The sequence below is a fragment of the Eptesicus fuscus genome, chromosome 8, assembly GCF_027574615.1.
Source record: "Eptesicus fuscus isolate TK198812 chromosome 8, DD_ASM_mEF_20220401, whole genome shotgun sequence".
Lineage (NCBI taxonomy): Eukaryota > Metazoa > Chordata > Mammalia > Chiroptera > Vespertilionidae > Eptesicus > Eptesicus fuscus.
The window spans coordinates 47,717,654-47,734,354 of NC_072480.1; the positions used below are offsets into that span (position 1 = coordinate 47,717,654).

At 36.9% G+C, this 16,701-nt stretch overlaps 1 protein-coding gene across 9 annotated transcripts in view; it reads right to left on the reverse strand.

The window, feature by feature from the left end:
• RBM26 (RNA binding motif protein 26) overlaps positions 1–16,701 on the reverse strand; it is an 83,937-nt gene that overhangs the window by 15,137 nt on the left and 52,099 nt on the right. For 4 of the 9 annotated variants that reach the window (XR_008556752.1, XR_008556754.1, XR_008556751.1 and 1 more), the window contains exons 12-18: positions 15,825–15,989; positions 14,988–15,119; positions 13,695–13,766; positions 6,625–6,750; positions 6,206–6,280; positions 4,057–4,224; positions 2,565–2,669 (exon numbers count right to left, since the gene is read on the reverse strand). Coding sequence is in view for 1 of the 9 variants with exons in the window: in XM_028148976.2 (XP_028004777.1) it covers positions 2,565–2,669; positions 4,057–4,224; positions 6,206–6,280; positions 6,625–6,750; positions 13,695–13,766; positions 14,988–15,119; positions 15,825–15,989 (843 nt within the window). In the remaining 8 variants the exon portion in view is untranslated. The remainder of the gene's footprint in view (positions 1–2,564; positions 2,670–4,056; positions 4,225–6,205; positions 6,281–6,624; positions 6,751–13,694; positions 13,767–14,987; positions 15,120–15,824; positions 15,990–16,701) is intronic. The other 5 variants (XR_008556758.1, XR_008556753.1, XR_008556756.1 and 2 more) reach the window with 3 other exon arrangements.

A 16,701-nucleotide genomic window follows, 5' to 3' on the forward strand; every position in this document is an offset into this window, starting at 1 on the left:
TCTCTCTCTCTCTCGCTCTCTCTCTCTCTCCACCCTCCACTCTAACTAAAAATCAATGAAAACATGTTGTTTTTAAAACACGAGAATTATCTTTAAAAATATGTATTTAAAGCAGGGCAGTAGAATGATGTAATCAAATCCGGATGCAAAATGTTATTCTGGCTAGAGTCTTAAGAACAAAGGAGAAGGAAGAAGAGAACAAGCTCGGATACCAGTCAGTAGTCTATTACAGTAATCCCAGCTACTGAAGACAACTGGTGTACAGTGGTGGCAATGGAGATAAAGAAGTAAACAGATTTAAGATATATTTGGATGTAACATATAAAACATGGTAATTAATTGGATATGAATACTGAAGGAAAGGAAGGAGTCAATGAAGACGCTCAGATTTTTGGTTTGGGTAATTGTGCAGATGGAGTTTAGGGGCAAAATAAGCACAATTTTGAACTTGTTGAGTCTGAGGATGTAAAACATTCAAATGGAAATGTCAAGAAGGGACCATTGCCAAATCTCTGCAAGTATAAATATTTCAGTTTTTCACCTTAAGACAGTAAATCTTAACATTAGCTAAAATAATCCAAAATCCAAATAATTTTCAAAGATCAAGGATTAATGTTAATAATAGAGGAGCATATACAAAAGTATATTCTGAAGAACAAAGTACTCCCTGAAAAAGTGAGTCCTTGGACAAATAAATTTAAGCAATACTGAATATTTAATATATTCTTGGAGATTTACAAATTAAAATATCCTCTAAAAAAACCCAATCGCTAAAAATCATGTTTAATATAACATTTTCCAAATTTATTTGGCCTTGGAGCTTTTTTCACTAATATCTGTTAACAAAAAATGGAATTGGTGCAGTGAATGACCACCCTCTCGGAAACACTGCATTACTGCATATACTAACAGCAAACTAAAGTTTAGCCGTTATAAGAAACAAAACAAAAAACCCAGAAAACATTATTCAGTATTTAGCTATGTCAGCATATGAACTAAAACATAGACTAATAAAAATACTGATACAAGTATCACATGATCTCATTCATATTTGAAATCTAATGAAGAAAATAAACTGATGAAAAAAATACATACAGAGCCATAGAGCATCGAACAGACTGTCTAATCTCAGAGGAAAGGCGGGGGTGGGTAGGAAGAGATTAACCAAAGAATTTGTATGCATATATGCATAACCCATGGACACAAACAATAGTGTAGAAGGCCTGGGCAGGGGGGGTGGCCTAGAAGGGGTCAATGGGGGAAGAAAGGGGACATATGTAATACTTTCAACAATAGAGAGTTTTTAAAAATATGCCTGGCCTGTGTGGCTCAATGGTTGAGCATCAACCCATGAACCAGGAGGTAGAGGTTCAATGAGGTCGAGGTTCAATGCCCAGTGAGGGCACATGCCTGGGTTTCAGGCTCGATCCCCAGTAGGAGGTGTGCAAGAGGCACATCTCTCATCATTGATGTTTCTAGCTCTCCCTCTCCCTTCCTCTCTGAAATCAATAAAAACGTATCTAGAAAAATACTGATAATACTACTGTTTATTTACTAAAATTATGAGCCAAAACTTTTGAAATGATAATTTGGTTTTTAAAATCCCACCAACACAGGCATCAAATCTCTAGAATGAAGAAAACACAATTTCTATATTACCATAAAGAAATCTATCTTTTCCAAAACCTGTTACTTTGGGCAGGACACACAGGTAACCATATCAAGTTTCCAGAGAATGAAAAGTGTGCAAGTTTAAGACACCATCTTATAGCTTCCTATGACTGTTAGATAAGACAACACCTTAAGACAAACACAGTGGCTGCTAAATATTAAGTCTTTAATACCTGGATGCCAGTACTCAACACAGATTTGTACTGTGTCAGAAAAAGATGATCAAATTGCTAACAAATTTGGGAAAAAGTATTATTCTCAGATTGAGCAAAAGTAATAATCAAAAACATAAAATTAAATTGTGACATTAAACAATAATAAATATAGACAAGTACCAATTAATGACATTAACGTCTCCATATTTAAAATGTAATTCTTATTTTTAAACATCATTTTGCTAAATGTTAAAAATTCTCATACACAGAAATCAATTTCACTTGATTTTCCTTATATAATCATACGACTATTAAGAAAGTAGTTTACTTTCTCTTTTATAAACATCCACAGCACCATCTATAGGCAAAACTTAAGCATGTTCTTTGATACAGTTCGACCACTAGAAGTCTAATCTGTATAGAACTTAATATTATAAATCTATTTAAGCATAGGATATCTCTGAAAGAATGCCTGAAAACCAAAAATAGAAAAGTAATACAATTCAATAGAAGTGGAAGGTACATAGGTAGAACTGTGGCCACCCCTCACTTAACAGATTTCTCTACTAGCTCTGAAAATTTTGTTAACCTTTTCCCTCTTTCCTTTATCAACTCCCAATAGTATGCCAGAGAAAACCCACAATTGTTGACTAGAATGAGGGAATTGTGTTTTCAAATTAACCACCATAACTACATCCGCTCCTCTTTAGCACACTGTGTAGCTATGATGAAACATACTTCCAGCTGTAATTCTGTATACTTTCTCCTAAGTTCAGTGACTTCTTCTCCAGCTTGCATCTTCTTATACAAATCCAGCTCTGTGTCAAGTAATTCTTTCTGCATCTAGAAAATAGTAATTAATATTTTGGGTGACAATTAATATCCTGCATTTAAACAAAACATTTTACAAAGACCCTGTACACATTCCCATTTAATCTGTACATTTCTTTTCTATCACCAGTCCTACCAACCTAGTTCAAGCCATCAATCACCTCTAGTCTACAATACTGCTAGCTTCCTAACTTGTTCCTATTCCCACTGATTTCTCTATAATTCACTTTCTATAAAAAACCCTGGGATTTTAATGGACTGATATTAAGTAATTTTCAGGAAATAACTGAAAGAAAAGCAAAATACCAAGGTATTAACAAGCAATATATAGTATGCTTTCATGTAGGAAAGAACTCATATACACACACACACCAAGGAGGGAAGAGTAGGGAATGGTGTTAGGAATCAAAGGGGAAAGGCCTTCTATATATACCTTTTCATAGTTTAACTTTTGAATCATGTTAATGTTTCACATATTCAAAAAATTAAATTAAATCAGCAAAAATGAGGGGGATCCAAAATTGAATACATCAGAAATACACCCAACTTTATCAAATTAATAATATAACCACGCAAAAAGAAAAAGTAATCCTATGCCACAGTTCTGATTTTATACCTTTAGTGGAATATATTGTGAGGTTATAAAGAATGTAAATAAATTCTAAATTTTATATTTAGTTAGTTTTTGGAAGTGGTATTGTTGTAACAATTCTGAGACTATTTGGAATGTATTACAGGACTGAGCAAATGAGTGCTGCGCTGACGTTAGTGGAAACCAAGTTGTCATTATGGGAACAGGGAGATAAAATAAGGAAATGAAGAAAGGAAGAACCCCGTTATGTTGGATTAGAATCAGAAATTTCAATAGGAACTAATGATTTTATACATGTATACACACACCAAGTATAAATATTGTATATAACACTGTTGTTTTTTTCTTAAGCACTTATTATCAGCTCAAATTAACTTGCTCACTTATTTGTTATCTAATAAATTTTCTCCTGTTTCAATAAATACATTCTGTAGAGTGCGGTCAGAATGTTACTTCTCTGTTCGTTTATGTTTTATAACACAAACACCTTACAAAATAAAGCTCAAACTCCTTAGTCAAGCATTTAAGTACCTATTATCATTTTGTCTTCAAGTTACCTTTGCAGGATTATCCATAACTATTTTCCTAATTACTAACTTTCCCACTGTAATCCACAGAATTCAAAAGATTAGTAGAGTTTGCTTGTTTGTGTTTATTTACTTATTAATTAATGGAGGAAGAGGAGAATCGTAGCATACAATGGTCAGATTTTGAGCAAAGGATATAACCTAAAAGGAAAATAAACCTTTAAACAATGTGTTTTAATGTTTTCTTAAAGAATATAAAAAACAACACAAATAAAAATACCTGAGTCTTGGTTTTTATACTTTTTGGAAGACAGCGTCCAGGAGAAGTAGCTTTGACCTCATCTTTCAACTTGGTAATATTTTTTGTCAAAACCTCTAAAGTTTTCATTATTTCTGCTTTATCTTCAGACTTCATTGCTTTGTTTTTCTCCAGTTTTGAAATTAACATCTGCCATATTTTTTAAAAGAGAAAAATAGAATATACTTATTCCTACTATTATTAACAAAACAAACATAGCAAACTAAGTACAAAAATAAGTATCTACTACTTTTAGTTTATGTATTTATAACAAGGATTATAACCACTAAAATACCAGATTGGTGATGCTAACTATCTCAATTCAAGCCTTACTCTTGGTTTACTTTGTGAAGAACTATAGTATTACTCTTTGGGTCTGTCTCTTAGAACACAAGAAATCCCTGAAAAGCTGTCAATTTGAAGTAGTATTAACAATTTTACTTTCTAATCCATTTGTTAATATTACTGCCTCTAATTACTCCTGATCCAAATGGAATCTGTAACCCAGAATGAATCACAGGAAAAATTCTGTTTTCCCTTCATATAATAAGGTTTAGGAAAATGAAAAGTGTAATTACTTTATCATGGGGAAACTACCTGGCTAGCCTAGGAATGATATCACCACCATGGCCAGGGAACAAGAAGAGAAACAGGGTATTATGGGATAGAAGATACCACACAACATTATAGGTTCTCTGAGTCAAGATGGTTTCAGTTTTTGGTATAAAGCACCACGATTTCTCTTTATCAAGCATATCCAAATTTAAATTATAAAAGACACACATTTCTGATTAAAATATATACTTTTTGTATTTTCAATATTTGGAAATGTCATAACCTTTATTACCAGATATGATTTAAGAACTTACACTAAATTAATGTTATAAACTAGAGACATAAAGAAATACTGTAAGCCACATAAGTAATTTTTAATTTTCTAGCCATCACTTTAAAAAGATATAGTAAAATTAATTTAATAATATATTCTATTTAACAAAAAATATTCAAAGTGTTACAAAAAGAGATATAATAAAATTAACTTAATAATATATTCTATTTAACAAAAAATATTCAAAATATTACATTTCAACAAAAATTATTGAGAGGTTTTTGCTTTTTTTCTTCATACTACATCTTTGAAATCTGGTGAAATATTTTTTACACTCATAGCACATCTCAACTTGGACTAAACACATTTCAAATAAATAATAGTCAGATGAGGCAATTAAATAAAGGTGCATCTCAATATTGAGAAAAAGTTTCCATTTCACTATATGTTGAATAAAGGACTACGCAGCAATGTACTTGGATAAATACTCCTTACAAATACTCATTTCAAATTTGATAACCATAGTTCCATTCAAACTACTCAAATTCCCAGTCCACAATTCAATGTATGCTCTTCATGACCAATATACTAGTACTATCAATTGATAATATACTTTATCACTGATAATATCTTAATTTTATCACATCAATTACAGTAATTATGTTTCTCAGTAATATATATGTAGTGTAAGATTAATTTCACTCAAAGCTGTAACATTTATAAATATACTAGAGGCCCAGTGCATGATTGAATCATGCACGTGTAGGGTCCCCTACATGCTTTCGCTTTCGATCACGGGGGAGCTGGGTGCCTGTCCGCTGGTGCACCAGGCCTTTCAGAAGCCTCCAGTGCAGGAGAGGCTTCTGAAAGGCCTGGTGCCTGAGTGGACAGGCACCCAGCTCCCACGCTTTTGCTTTCGATCGCGGGGGAGCTGGGTGCCTGTCCGCTAGTGCACCAGGCCTTTCAGAAGCCTCTGGCACGGCGGAGGCTTCTGAAAGGCCTGGTGCACTAGTGGATAGGCACCCAGCTCCCCTGCTTTTGATGGTCTGTGGTGGGATGTGAGCTCGCTGCCCCAGAGGCCCCTTCTGTGCCGCAGCACAGCCATAGCGCAGACGCTGAGCTGGAGCTGCCGCTGGCAACACGAGCTCAGCGTCCCGTCGGCCCAATTGGCCACCCTGGCCACCCCAAGTCCCGCCCCCCCGCGCCTCCTGGCCAATCGTGGGCATAGCGAAGGTACGGTCAATTTGCATATTTGTCTATTATTAGGTAGGATTTTGCCAAAGCTAGTTGTTAATATTTTACCTTCTGTGTTTCAATGTGCTTTTCTAAAATTTCTTGTTTTCTTTTCCTTACATCCTGCTGAAGTTTCAGTGCCTCCTAGAGGAAGGGACCAAAAATATCATTAGAATATTGACCGTTTATTAGAAACAAAATGATTTAAGAGGACAGAAATGGTTGTAACTGCAGAAGCTTGGCAACAATAATTAAATGCAAACGTTTCCTATGTCACACTGAAATATATATGCAAGTTTTAAAATATCAGGAGAACCTTTCATTCCAAGAAAGATATTAATTATCTACTGTACACTATGGAAAATAAAAGTTCAGTGGCAGCCAACATACTCTTTTTAAATTTCATTTTGTTATGAGCACTGAAAAAACAGATACATGCAGAAGAGCTTTTCTACATGCAAATTTTGTACAATAATAGTTGCACTTACCTGTTTCTTTTTCTGTGCTTCATTATTATCAACTGCAGAGGGGGAAACAAGTAAGGTTTTTTGTGCAGCCTTCAAAGCAGCTGGATTATACACTGTTTTTGTTAGGCCAGTAGATGTAGATAACACCTACCAATAAAAATTCAATTTTGTAAAAAAAATGTATCAGGCATTCATGATTTTCTGAGTCCTGTTTTCTTATAAAATAACATTAAAGCACTTCTGTTAAAATTTAGTACAGTGAACTAAATGTATTGATTTGAAAGAAGGGAATGAATAATGAATAAACTATGAAGTAAAAAAATTAATGTATATATAGGAAAAAAGTAAAAACAAACATAAAAACTTCAAGAAAAAAACACTGTCAATACTATATCTGAGAAAATATTAGTTGCTGAATACCTGTGCTAGTATTCCTACTAACTAAAACAAAATCTGTACATAAGAGCATGGCACAGGAAAAAAACTGGATGTTGTCCTTCAAACAATTTGCAATTGTTTGTCCCTTAAGATCATTTGCAATTTACAGTTTGGAAATTAACTTTGTTGCTTTCTTTCTCCATCCCTTTGCTGGCATTGCTCCTTCTGCTTTGAGTGACCATATACTTTTAAACCCAGCTCAAGTTCAACACAACCAGCCAAGACCTCCACAAAGTCCTAATCTTTTTTTTTTTTTTTTTTACCCAGGTCCTTCTATGAAATTTAATCCTACAGCTATTAAATTATTTAGTAAAAATGATCTGATGATATATTGTTTCTCACCCTGTCTACATGTAAGGGCCTTGAAACAAAAAGCATGTCTTTCTCTTCTTTCCTCTTCTTCCAAATACCCAATCCTTGTTAATAATCCTATATAATAAAAGGCTAATATGCAAATTGTCCCCTCAACCAGGGGTTCGACAGGGAGTTCGCCCAGGGGGTAGGGCCAGCCAGCCAACTGCCCGTGGCCCCTCCCCCCAGCCAGCCTGATGGGGCAGGCCGGCTGCACCCCACCCATGCACGAATTCGTGCACCGGGCCTCTAGTTAATTACAAGACCCTGGGTAACTTCAAGTACTTTTCAGGCTTCAGTTTGTTTTTCTATAAAATGAGGACATTCATCTTGATGATATCTAATGTCTTTAACCAACCCAAAAGAGATTTTTTGTCTTGTTTCATTGCTATATCTTCAGTGCCAAGAACAGTTCCAGCACACATTCTAAATATTCAATAAACACTTTGCACTAAATTAAACTGAAATGATGATAAATCCAAGTGGACAACCTTTTCTACACAAAAGTCAAGTTAAGAAAAGTGTATGGGCTACTTTTTTATCCTTCAAAAGCAAAAAGTTGCAAGTTTTATGGGGTGGTTCGTTACTGGGTTTTGGAAAGGAGTCTAGGAATCCCTTCAGAGAGATCAGTCACTGCTATATAAAAACAAAACATTAAACTATATATATGAAGAATGTAACTTTCAAGAGGAAAAAACATAGCTTCCCAAGTCTTAAAGGAGTTCATGAACTAAAAAGACATTTAAAAACTACACTGAGTGGCCAGATTATTATGAACTCTGAACGCAAAATAATCTGGCCACTCAGTGTATATCCTATATAATAAAAGGCTAATATGCAAATTGTCCCCTCGACTAGGAGTTCGACCAGCAGGCAGGCTGGCCAACTGCCCATGTCCCCTCCCCCTGGCCAGGCTGGCCAGACCCCACCCATGCACGAATTCATGCACTGGGCCTCTAATACACACACACACACACACACTGATTGGTCAGATTATTATGCGTTCAGAGATCATAATAATCTGGCCACTCAGTGTATATAAATAAGAGAGTATCAATGAGTAAAAAACCCCTACTCTCTAGCTACTAAAATGCAAATATCTAGATACCAGAGAAGTAGCAATCTGGACACTGCATTATAATCTTTTATCACGAAATAGATTAGGGAACATCACAAAGTTTAGGTAACTCATCACTATGCCTATTATTCAAGAATACTAGCTTCTAAATAAAATAAAATAAAATAAAACCACAGAATACTTTAACTTACAATACACACACATACACACACAAACAAACTAGTGGCCCGGTGCACGAAATTCATGCACGGGGCTGGGGGGGGGGGTCCCCTCAGCCCAGCCTGCACCCTTTCCAATCTGGGACATCCTTCTCGCAATCCAGGACCGCTGGCTCCTAACCGCTCACCTTAACTGCCTGCCTGATCACCCCCAACTGCCAACTGCCAACTGCCCCCCCCACCAGCCTGCTTGCCACCCAACTGCCCCCCCCGCTGGCCTGATCGCCCCCAACTGCCCTCCCCGCCAGCCTGCTTGCCCCCAACTGCCTCCCCTGCCAGCCTGCTTGCCCCCAACTGCCACCCCTTCTGGCCTGATTGCCCCCAACTGCCCCCCATGATGGCCTGCTCACCCCCAAATGCGCACCTGCCAGCCTGCTCGCCCGAAACTGTCCCCCCCCGCCAGCCTGCTCGCCCCCAACTGGCCCCCTCTGCCAGCCTGCTCGCCCCCCACTGGCCCCCTCTGCCAGCCTGCTTGCCCCCAACTGCACACCCCCTCCAGCCTGATCACCCCCAACTGCCCTCCCCTCCTGGCCTGATCACCCCTAACCGCCTCTGCCTCGGCACCGCCACCATGGCTTTGTCCAAAAGGAGATCCGGAAGGTCTCCCAGTCTAATTAGCATATTACCCTTTTGTGTGTGTGTGTGTGTGTGTACACACACACACACACACACACACACACACACATACATACATACTAAGGGCTCGGTGCAGGAAATCTGTGCACTGGGGGGGGGGGGGGGTCCCTCAGCCCAGCCTGCCCCCTTCTCACAGACTGGGAGCCCTCGGGGGATGTCCTACTGACGGCTTAGGGGAGTGGGCCTAAGCTGCAATCTGGCCTCCCTCTGCGGGAGGCGACCGGGCTGATCAGGGGAAGGCGTCAGCTCCATCACCCCGCTGCTGCAGCCACTGCCAACCACCACAGCCGCCAAGGTGTTTTCATCAACACGGACTCCAGTCCCTTCACCATGAAAAAATGACAACTTTCTTTAGGCATTTTCAAGATGTGTCTTTCATAGGACACATGACATTTCTTTCTTTCTTTTTTTTTTAATCCTCACCTGAGGGTATGTTTCCATTGATTTTTAGAGAGTGTGGAAGAGAGAGGAAGAGATAGAGAGAAACATCAATGTAAGAGGAACACTTTGATTGGTTGCCTCCTGCATGAGCCCTGACCTAGGCCCCGGCCAGGAAGGAGCCTGTAACCTAGGTACATGCCCTTGATCAGAATCAAACCTGGACCCTGCGGTCAGCAGTCCGAGGCTCTATCCACTGAGCCAAACCGGCTAGGGCAGGATATGACATTTCTTAGACCCTCCAGCAGCGGACCTTCGTTTTTTCCTCTAGGAGTGTGGTGGAAAAACCCTAGATCACCTTCTTGGATTCTTATAACCCATTACTAAGAACACTGCAAGTGGCGGAATACAGGGAGCTTAGCCAATGAGCGGTCAGAAAAGGTGTTTATGCTCGAACTGGTTTGGCTCAGTGGATAGAGCGTCCGCCTACAGACTGAAGGGTCCCAGGTTTGATTCCTGTTAAGGGCATGTACCTTGGTTGGGGGCACATCCCCAGTGGGGAGTGTGCAGGAGGCAGCTGATCGATGTTTCTCTCTCATCGATGTTTCCGACTATCTATCCCTCTCCCCTCTTCTCTGTAAAAAAATCAATAAAATATATTTTTTTTTAAAAGAAAAGAAAAGGTGTTTCCTCTGCAGCTCATGCGCAGAGTACCCCATGCGTTGTGTCCACTGGGCTAGGAGCGTTTCTCCGCTGCTCGGGAGGGCACACCCCCCAAGCCAGCAGCCCCACGTTGTGGGCGCCAGGCTGGGGAGCGTGGACCTGGGCCGCAGCTTGGCACCTGCGCACATGGCCGCGGGGAGGGAACATCCGCTTGGCACCTGTGCCCATAGGCCTGGACTGGCCGGGGGTGTTCTGGGACCCCAGCCACTCAGGGCCTACACGCGGGCCTACAGGCTAGGAGCGGCCTGGGTCCCGAGGATGTTCCCAGGACCCAGGCCGCTCGGCGCCTGTGTATGCAAATCAACCCACCATCTTTATCGGGTTAATTTGCATACTCACTCCTGATTGGCTGTTTACATGTTTCTCTTTTATTATATAGGATATATGCGTTCAGAGATCATAATAATCTGGCCACTCAGTGAATATCCTATATAATAAAAGGCTAATATGCAAATTGTCCCCTCGACCAGGAGTTCGACCAGCAGGCAGGTCGGCCAACCGCCCATGTCCCCTCCCCCTGGCCACGCTGGCCGGACCCCACCCATGCACAAATTCATGCATCAGGCCTCTAATATATATATACTGAGTAGCCAGATTATGATGCGTTCAGAGATCATAATAATCTGGCCACTCAATGTGAGTGAGTGTGTGTGTGTGTGTGTGTATATAAAGAATTTACAAAAGTTTTAAGGAGATAATATGAACAGCCTAAATCTTTTTAAAAAACTAACCAGGATGGTATATGCTAATGCCTTTATTCTTCATAAATCTCCCTAAGGTAAGCAGAAACACTCAAACATCATCTGACTGATGACTCTACTCAAATAATACCTATTTAATAGCTATTGCAATATCTTAATATTTAGCTGTATCAATCAGGTTTTAAGTTTCCTCTCTATTAGTCCTCTCACAAAAATGGAAACTTAGAAGAAGAATCACTAAAGGGTTTACTCAATGTTATTTACAAGAAAGAGATAAAATTTTACATTTATGTATTTATTTACTTTAAAAATGATAGAAGATACTGGATGGATACTAGTATTGAGATTTTCCATGCCCACAATAAAAAAAACAATTTTTTTTAGTAATATTTGATGATGAACAATCTTCTATTTTTCCTAAGACTTCTCTGAATCACTGACCTCTAAGGATTCTGCAGCAAAAATCATTATGAACTAGGGAGAGAGAACAAAACTAAAATGCTGTTCTTTAAACAGGTCCACTGAAGTAGACTGAAAGTTATATTTTGGAAATAATTGCTTTCCAGAAAATATTCTTTACAGGTAATTTCCTCCATAAATAGCCCACTGCCATTAGTGATTTTTCATAAATTAAATTAGTGGTAACTATATTAATAAATTATACTATCATTTCCAAGAATGTCCCCCTTTTATCCTAAAGCTATATAAAACATGCTAAAGAAATGAAAACAGTAGCAAAAAAATACTAGAAAAGTTTTGTAAAAACTTCAAATTTGTACAAGTCCAAATGTCGACATAAACAGATCCTAACATCATCAGCTTTGTATACCTCCCCAGAACTGCTAAGAATAAAAGACTTATATTGTTCATTTATTCCTCAGCTACTTATCAAGGAAAATAAATCTAATCAAAGTACATATTTACATACTGCTAAATTTAGTAGCATAGACTAAGGGACACAAATTTAGAGAAAAGGGAGATATCATATGAAAAAATATGGAGGTTTCACAGAAGAGGTTAGTGATTTTTTCAATCTTTAAAAGAATGACTAGAATTCAGTTAGGCAGATGGAAATGCACTGCAGAAAAATCACCACCAAAAAATTAAAAAGAGGCAGGAAATAGCAGAAAAAGATTCCTTAGAAAAGAAAGGTCTAACGCAGACATAGTAACAGAACCAGAATAATTGAGGTATGATAACCTGTGAACCAAGCTAAGTCATTTAGCTGAGGAAATGAAGGTTACTTTAAGCAACTAACATTAAAATAAGTCTGAAAGTAGGATAGTGGCAGAGTACACTAGATGAAGGTATGGCAGCTCTGAACTGCATCCATAGGCCAGGGGCCTGAAGGTGGTAGAGAAAGAGATGACTGCAAACACAAGCAATGACTCTAAAGGCTTTTAGACTATACAAACTGGAAATTGGTGGTATTACTTTCAGAGGTAAGGCTAGGAGAAATTAATTTCTGTGGGAAATAATGAATCATGTTAGGGATGTTATGCCTGAAGTAATGTTGAGGTGTACAAGAGGGAAATCTGATTTAGCGAATGAAATTCATATTCAAATATCTAGAACTGCCCAAGTTTTACACAGGAAATAAGGAAAACAATATACTGAAGAAGCAGTAAAGAAAGCAGGTCAGCTATCTCATGGGGTGTTCATGAAGTCAATTACCCATTTAATCTTCATAATGGACTAAAATAGGAGATCCAGGTTCAAGTAACTCAAGTAACTCAAGTGTATAGGTCAGCCAAAACACTATTTGGGCCTTATCTTCCATTAAGGTGAGGGTATAGAAATGGGAAACATTATCTAATTCTAATATACTGTGTTTCCATATACCTCAAATAAGACTAAAGATCAGGACATTATTTCATACCTAACCAGAAAGGGAAAAAAAAGCCACATCTAGACAAACTAGAAGATTAGTCCATAAATGATCTTAATTTAATCAGCATTTGTCTCTTTATTAAAAAATAAAATGGCTAGATGTATTGTCAGGCTATATACAATAGCTATTAATTATAAATAAAAATACTACATTTACATAATCTTTTCGAGTTTATAAAATACTTTTAAAATAAAATTTATTTAATCCCTCACAAAACTTTATGAGCAATATAAATATTACCATCACCATTTTATGATGAAGAAAATGGTTCATAAAGATTAACAGCACTGCCCAATATCATGCAGTTAGTAAACAGAGAGTCAAAGCTCACACTCAAGTACAATTCCTAGTTCATGGCCCTTTCTTTTAGACTGCCCGAGTTTTCAAAATAAAATGTAAAAAATATCTCTAAAGAAAATATAGTAAATACAAAGAAAAAGAAAGAATGAAGCACATGGAAACTATAGTGAGCAGCAAGTATTAAAATGCTGATGCAAAAAGTAAAAAAAGGTAAGCAAATATTTTTCTTTTCAGCAAATGGAAAGCAAAATGGTAGGAATAAGAGATACAGATACTATTAAGAAGCAAAAGTTTGAAACTATGAAAAAATTAAAAAATTAAGATGCCATCTGAAAACATTTATGAAGCCAAGACAAACACATCATGCTTCTTCTTACCTTTTCAGTTGCTGAAACAGATGGCTTTGATACAAAACCCAACCTGTCCTTCACAGATAATTTAGTTACATTCTAAAAAAATTAAAATGGACATATTCAGTGTTTCCCTAAACATATATGTCTGATGGGATTATGAACATTCTGATTCTACTAGCATATACTGACTTTGTAAGTATACTGATGTTAATCACAAAACCTGGATCTTTTTTCAAAGAGAGACAGAAAGAAAATGTGTACGGAAAAACAAACAGTATGTAATATTAATCATGAAAAACTATGATGTAAAATAAGATGTTTAAGCCAGGTGGTTGCTCAAGTCCCCTCCATTGATACAGAACCACAAATTCTTAAAATCCTATGTTGACCAATAGAAAGTTTGAACATTGTAAATATTAGGTTTGAGTAAATAAAGATGTGCCTGCTTCTTGAGCTTAAAAATGAAAGTCATTCTTTCCTAAAGTAAGTTTTATTTTATAGCCAATACATTGCATTTGCTGATGATTTGGAATAATAGGATTGGGTGGGGGTTTTAAGTAACTAATAATTTACCAATTTACATTCTGCATGCTTATTTTAACAGAATCTCAATCTATCACTTTTTAAATAGAATCTCAATATATTACTTTTCAGGAAGACTACTGGAATAAGGTGTCATCCATTAGCTAAGTAGGACAGTATATCCTAACTTTATTTTATACAAATGCTGAAACATCTGGAGACAAAGAAAAGCTAAGTTTTAGAGACTGAAGGTATAGAAATAAGAAACTGCCACTCAAGTATGGAAGGGAGTGGGAAGGGAATGACATATGGAAAAGAAAATCCAAGAGTCAGGAATAAGTGATGCAAAGTTCTGAGAGCGTAATAAGTAACTTGAATCACTATATTAAGCATGTTACAACCTGATGGTATAAGCCTTCCTGTCCCAATAGCTTTCAGTTCAGGCTACTGCATAATTATTTCTGAAATAGAATTCTAGTTAAGTCAAAGATGATGGGAAAAATAAAATTTAGTACACTGAACTTCACTTTTCAGGCAGATTTGCTGGAAAATACCTCCTCCACAAAGTGAAAGAGAGTTCTTTCTTATCAATAAGTATTAACTAGAGAGAAGAATTTAATATTCAAATAGTATAGAAAAAGTAGAATGTGAAAATGTTATAATAGTAACAAAAATATGTATATACTATCCTATTTCTGTATAAAATACAGTTAACTATAATTCAAATCACCAAGGGAAACTAATTTACTCAGAACCTACTATGCAAAAGACACAATAAGACAACTTTTCATTTACCTGAGGAAGGTCTGAACTGGCACTCTGGGCTTCTGTTGGTTCAATAGTACTTGTAGGTACTGGACCCAACCGCTCTTTGACGGACTGCTTCATAACAGGCAAAATGGGCTGCTGGACTAAAGGCTGCATTACCTCAGAATAAGAAAAAAAATGTTAAATGTTCACGAGCATCGAAAATAACCTTTGTTATTTTGTTACTAAATTAATTGCCCGTGCAGAGAAGTCTTGAGTGCAGCTTGTAATCAAAACCTAGCCACCTTCCAAATTTCTTCACGTTTTCCTTTGCACATAAAAACTTATTTATAAAGTAGAGAAAAAATTAAAATCTACACTTCACTACCTTCTTTCTTTCTTTTATTTTAATGAACAGTATATAGAAAGTTAAAGAAACAAACTGCTGTGAGACACCTCTATGAGCAATTAATCTAACATTACATATTGACTGATTCACTGATTGAAAGTGAGATGGAGGAAAGGAGAAAGGGAGGGAGGGAGAGAAAGATGAGAGGAAGGAAGGGAGAGCATTTCCAAAATGAACCCATAGTGTGACTTTGTGGAATATGTAAAGCTATCATGTACTGAGTGTCTCTGATATACCTGGGACTTTTTTCTATATACTTTACACCTATCTTGTAATTGTCTAATAAACTAGGGCTTAACTTCACAATAAAATGCAAGAAGAGAGATTAAATAACTTCCTCAAGTCTATATATTTAAAAGTGGTGGAGGCAGGATCTAAACTCAAAAAGTCTACCTGACTGCAATGCCTCTGCTCTTAAATACTATGCTTTCTAAGCGCTTTCTATGAGCATTTAATTTCACATAAATTTCTCTTACCTTTGGAGAAGTAGTTTGTAATTGCTGGGTGCCCCCTTCTCTGTGCCAATAAACCTTAATAAAGCGATTGTTTAGAACTGCTTCTGTACTTGATATTGCTTTCTTTGCTTCTTCATATGTTGCAAATTGGATAAGGGCACCTTCAGGATCACCATTATAGGCAACCTAAGGTGTCAAATATTAAGAACAGTGAATTTCCAAATGAATTTGTTGTTTCATACAGTAAAATTCCTCAACAAATAAAATATTGGTCCTCCTATGTAAGATTCTATCTTTATACTTCCTTAAATCTAAACTATTACCATAACCTACTTTCACTCCAGAAGAGTGCAAGAGGCAACCAATCAATGTGTCTCTCTCACATCAATGTTTTTCTCTCTGTCTTTCCCCCTCTCTTTCACTCTCTCTAAAAATCAATGAAATAATATCTCGGGTGAGGATTAACAAAACAAACAAAAAAAGAGTGCAAAAAATTTTAAGAAAAAAATAAAATTTACACATAAGTAAACTGAATTCAAAGAGCATATGATTCTGCAGACTCATTAGTAAGTAGTAGATACAAGGCTTTTCTTTTCCAAATTTTTGTTCTTTTGGTTTTGAAAATTCTCTTAAATTTAATATTACCAGTGTAGTTAGTTGTGTGAGAAAAAATATTCCAGAAACGTTTTTGTCTAAATCTAAATATGATAGATCAATTAAATAGCCATAAAAAGATATTCACAAATAACTACAGGGTAATGTGTATAAGATGGGTCCATATCTTTCAAATATATACATTTTTAAGTGTGTGCGTTGACTGACTAATAAGCCAGTAGATAGATACAGAAATACAAAACAAAAAATCTAGAATAATGCATGGTAAATTGTTAACAATGAT